Raw genomic sequence first — 4701 nt, 5'->3', positions numbered from 1 at the left:
CACCCCACCAAATTCCAAGGGCTTCATGTGCTTCAAAAAACTTGCAGACCAATTAGTTCCCATCGACACATTACAAACATAATATATTGACTTTCTTACAAGTTAAACTTGAAGTGCAATATACATTAAGAGGTGTACGGTATGCATAATAAAAACTCCTCTAGGCCTCTGTAACTAATGACCCACCACCAAAGCATTCTTTTAAAAGAAAAAAACGTCCTCTTATATAATGTACTCTACATTCCTCTTATATTACACTCATAGCACTCACAATATGTATATCTCTCTATGGACCCTTCCCTCTTATCATTAGAAGAGCCTCAAAAGTGTGTGAGAGAGAGATGAGTAGTAGGAACGATGATAACCATATGGTGACAGTAAGAGGAGAAGGATCAGGTGGGCCTTGTGGTGCATGTAAATTTTTAAGAAGAAAGTGTTTAAGAGGCTGTATATTTGCGCCGTATTTCTTATCAGATCATCTGGGAACATCCCATTTTGCTGCAGTTCACAAGGTTTTTGGAGCTAGCAATGCTTCCAAAATCCTTCTTCAAATTCCACCGCATAAGCGCCATGACGCCGTCGTTTCACTTTGTTATGAAGCTGTTTCCAGGGTTTCTGATCCTGTCTACGGCTGTGTTTCCCACATCTTTACTCTCCAGCAACAGGTCTACCCACTATCTTCTTTTAAGACTCCATGCCTGCATGTACTGTATTTATATTTTTCAATGTATTTTTGATAAGTGATAATTAATTAGATTGATTAATTTGGAAACTTTAGAATTAATTTTTAGAAAAAGTCCTTTTCACAACTTAAATTTGTAATTCATTAAAGGGTTGCGAAAATAAGATTCATAGGCTCTGTGAAACGAACTTAAAATATTAGAATGACGATCGTGCACTTACAATTTTAAAAGAAATATTTTTCGCAGATCAAGTTTTTGGTATGTGTGTGTGTGTACTGCTTTATATTTATATTTGTTGCTGTACCCAATTATGAAGATGTTAATCTCTTGGTTATTTTGGTTGCTATGCGTAGGTTGATGAATTGCAGGCAGAACTAGCATACATTCAAGCTCGACTTTCAGTCATAAGGTGCCGTCCCACCGTACAAACTCCATCTTCAATCGATCTACAATCTTCATTGGAGTTACAAGCATCAGCTGACATTAAGAACTCACAGCAACTAGCTAACTCACAACCGGAACTAACATCATCCAACACGGCATCTAATCGTAACCCTAGAGAAGATATAAATGAGGAAGAAGATGATGATCTTCAAAGATTAGCTCGAGAACTAGTGGCTAAATACTTGCCAGGTTTAAATTTTGGTTCTGGTGATTAGAAGTACAATATCTTATGCCATTTAACAATATATCTCGTCTTTGTTGGAGAAAATTAATTCACAACTGATGATAATTCATGATCACTTATCTTTTGCTGGAGAAATCAAAATTATAATCAAATATTCCATGTAAAAGCTGCAAGTTTTTGGATTGGAGTCAAATCTTTTATGAGTGTTGCAATGATAATAATCGGTCTCCTTTTGATTATAACACCTCACGACACTGTATTTTCAAACAAGTTGTTTATAAAATTAGCATGCAGAGCTATTTTAATTTTAGAATAATTGTTCTGCAAACTTTTGCCGCTCGTTTGCTTCATTCCTGTTGTTCTTCTCACTCCAATGGATCGATCTATTCTTATATATAATGTACGTAGTAGTATATGCAGTGCAACTTCTCAACAGACAACACTCTAATACTCCCTCCGTCTCAATTTATAGGTCCACTTTGGAAAAAAAATTTGTCCCAAAATACTTGTCCCTCTCTTCTTTCAATACAAATTTATCTACATATTAATTGTGATTTTTTTGAAACTCAACATCATTCTCATTTCTCAATGCACTATATCCCTATATTTATTGTGATTTTTTTGAAACTCAACCATATTCTCACTTATCAATGCACTAATTAATGATACATGAGATAAGATTCTATCTAACCAACTTTTTTCTTAATATGCGTGTTTATTCCAAAATGGACCTATAAATTGAGACGGAGGGAGTACTAAAGTGTTTGGTATAATTATTTTCAATCCCATGTCAGAAACTTTTACGTCATCGAGAGTAGTTTCGGGCGCAAGTATATATGTGATTGTCATAAAAAGACTCAATTATTTACCTCTTGATTTTCAAGAAATCATGGAAGGAGTTTCCATTCATGTGCAGATTGTATAGCTTAGGTAATTATGAGTATTTAGCGAAGTGAAATCTAAAAATTTGTAGAATCGATTGTTTTTCTTAAATTTTGTTAATAATTTTTCTCATTCAGTTACGGGAATGTTGTGATTATTTTGAGTGGCTTAATAATGAGAGTAAAGTAGAAATGATCACTCGGTTGAACATCAGATTTAGGGCGTCACACTCTCGAAGTTCAACCGACTGATCATTTCTACTTTAGTCTCATCATTAAGCCACTCAAAATAATCACAATATTCCCGCAGTTTGTTTTTTTTTTTTTTGATAATGAGAATGAATATCAACAAAAATGATCCGGCAATTCATCGAGATAATTCTTTCATTCAAGAAAACTTATCATCTAACCATAGGACATGCAAGATGACCGGGGAAATTTAGATAATAAAACTTTAATGTCCGAAAAGAAAAACCCGTCTTCTTCAAGCATCCTGAAAATATAAACAAAGGAAACAAGGAGAATATAAGTCTATATATATAACTGATTATATATATATATTATTAAAAAATAAAGAATAATATATCCAATAACTAATAATTATTAACATCATGTGATTATCATTCAACTAGTGAAAAAGAAAATTAAGTAAAGTCTCAACCAAAGATGGATCTTTGGTGAGACACTAACGAAAAAGATAATATACCGAAAATATAATATAACAATTTATTAACAAGTTTGAATGAGAAAAATTATTAACAAAACTTAAGAAAAACAACTGATTCTATTTTTAGATTTCATGACGCTAAATACTCATAATTACCTAAGCTACAATCTCATAATTATTAGATTTCACTTCGTTAGATACTCATAATTTCCCGCAATCAGAGTGTGACGCCACAAATAAGGTTTATAGAATTCGCATTAATGCCACGTCTAACTTGAATACCAATAGTAGATGAATACATTCTACAAATTTTTAGATTTTATTTCGCTAAATACTCATAATTACCTAAGCTACAATCTCATATTTTTTAGATCACACTTCGCTAAATACTCATAATTCCCGCAATTAGAGTGTGACGGCCCAAATCAGGTTTAGTGAATTCGTATTGCCACGTCTAACTTGAATACTAATAAATGAATACAGTTAATGGTGCAAAATAGGATTATTGATAACAGAATAGTAATAATCTCAACCTATAAGCCTGATTAACATATACACTATCGAAAACATGTTAAATACCACATACATTACTCGTTGGGTTCAAATGTATCAAATGAGTCACTCATTACAAATGTGACTCAACATAGTCACTAAAGTGAAAATTTCTATCAACTTAGTCATTATAAAATTTTGTATCAATTTAGTCATTGACCGATGGTGCTCTTGATTCAAATTTTCTAATCAGTGAGTAAATCCAGTCACTTTTACAATGAATGATCATTTGGTATATTTGAATACAATGAGTGATGTATTTGATACTTAACCCCGTGGAAAACGTACAATCCGAGATCAACTCTTGAAGCAATATAACTCCACTGTAACATTACAACAACTCAGATGATCCTTATTACAACACTTATTATCCTAACTAACAAGTAATTAAGATGTAATTAAGATGAAAACAACACTGGATCGGGCTTTTAAGACTTACCCTAAATGAACTAATTCTAACTTGACTTGGTCGAAGTGGTCCTCAACCATCCTCTTCTCTTATTTGACTGCCGGAATGACTTCATTTGTCTCATACTTAAGTGTAGTTACATGTATTATAAAAAACTTCAGAGAATGCAATGCTACGCAAAATATGCAAAATACTTACTCGAAGAGCAGTGCATAATTTCTAAGTAAAAGAAATTTAGAGAAAGCTCTAACAATAGCGAGAAAAATAACAAAAGGGTCTCAGAATGGAACATAATAGATCATAATACCTTACTCAAGAATTTGAAGATTACGATTACCAACATAACACTAATAAAGTTGTAATTTCAAGAATTCAAGTATACAAAAATACAATAAAGAGTCTCATTATTTTAGAGATTCATAATTAGACATAATTAAATAAAAGATGTCCCTCCTTGATTGTGTCTAATGATGTTGGTATATAATATTTACATTTCTAGCTAAAAGGAGTGATTTTGAACAAGAATCTTATCGACACCTCAAATCTTCTTTCTACTTTCAGAACATTAATGAAATACTTTCCTTTCATGGAATTAACAATATCCAATATATTATTTTGTGGAAACCCTATTAATATCAAAATTTTGGAAGAAAACCAAATCATACCCTTGTTTATATTTAATGTGCATTGAAAAAAAATATGAAACTACTATGAAGAAATCACGCAATGTGCAAGGTACCACTACACATTGATTTCTGTACAAATTGATTTTATACAAAACATGTAAGACAAGCATGTTCATTTAGTGAGACATGTTTGTGCCTTGTACAACATTGCAAGAATTAAAAATAGGGTTAATTATCAAATTGGTCACTGAAGTG

General features: G+C 32.1%; 1 protein-coding gene across 1 annotated transcript; it reads left to right on the top strand.

Annotated features, from left to right (window-relative positions):
* Nucleotides 1-222: 222 nt before the first annotated feature.
* LOC108208512 (LOB domain-containing protein 19) lies at nucleotides 223-1613 on the top strand. Its single transcript, XM_017379047.2, has 2 exons — nucleotides 223-665; nucleotides 1037-1613. Exons 1-2 carry the CDS (start codon nucleotides 342-344, stop codon nucleotides 1340-1342), a joined length of 630 nt encoding a protein of 209 aa, XP_017234536.1. The 5' UTR covers nucleotides 223-341; the 3' UTR covers nucleotides 1343-1613.
* The last annotated feature ends 3088 nt before the right edge of the window (nucleotides 1614-4701 follow it).

This window comes from Daucus carota, chromosome 2 (genome assembly GCF_001625215.2).
Source record: "Daucus carota subsp. sativus chromosome 2, DH1 v3.0, whole genome shotgun sequence".
Lineage (NCBI taxonomy): Eukaryota > Viridiplantae > Streptophyta > Magnoliopsida > Apiales > Apiaceae > Daucus > Daucus carota.
The sequence above is the reverse complement of the archived record's forward strand: the minus strand, read 5'-3'. Positions and strand labels throughout refer to the sequence as shown.

What these genes read in the sequence shown, in the direction of transcription:
- LOC108208512 (XM_017379047.2), top strand. Translation starts at nt 342, where the DNA reads ATGAGTAGTAGGAACGATGATAACCATATGGTGACAGTAAGAGGAGAA. An exon ending in TCTTTACTCTCCAGCAACAG is followed by an intron (nt 666 to 1,036) that starts GTCTACCCACTA and finishes TGCTATGCGTAG; the next exon opens with GTTGATGAATTGCAGGCAGA.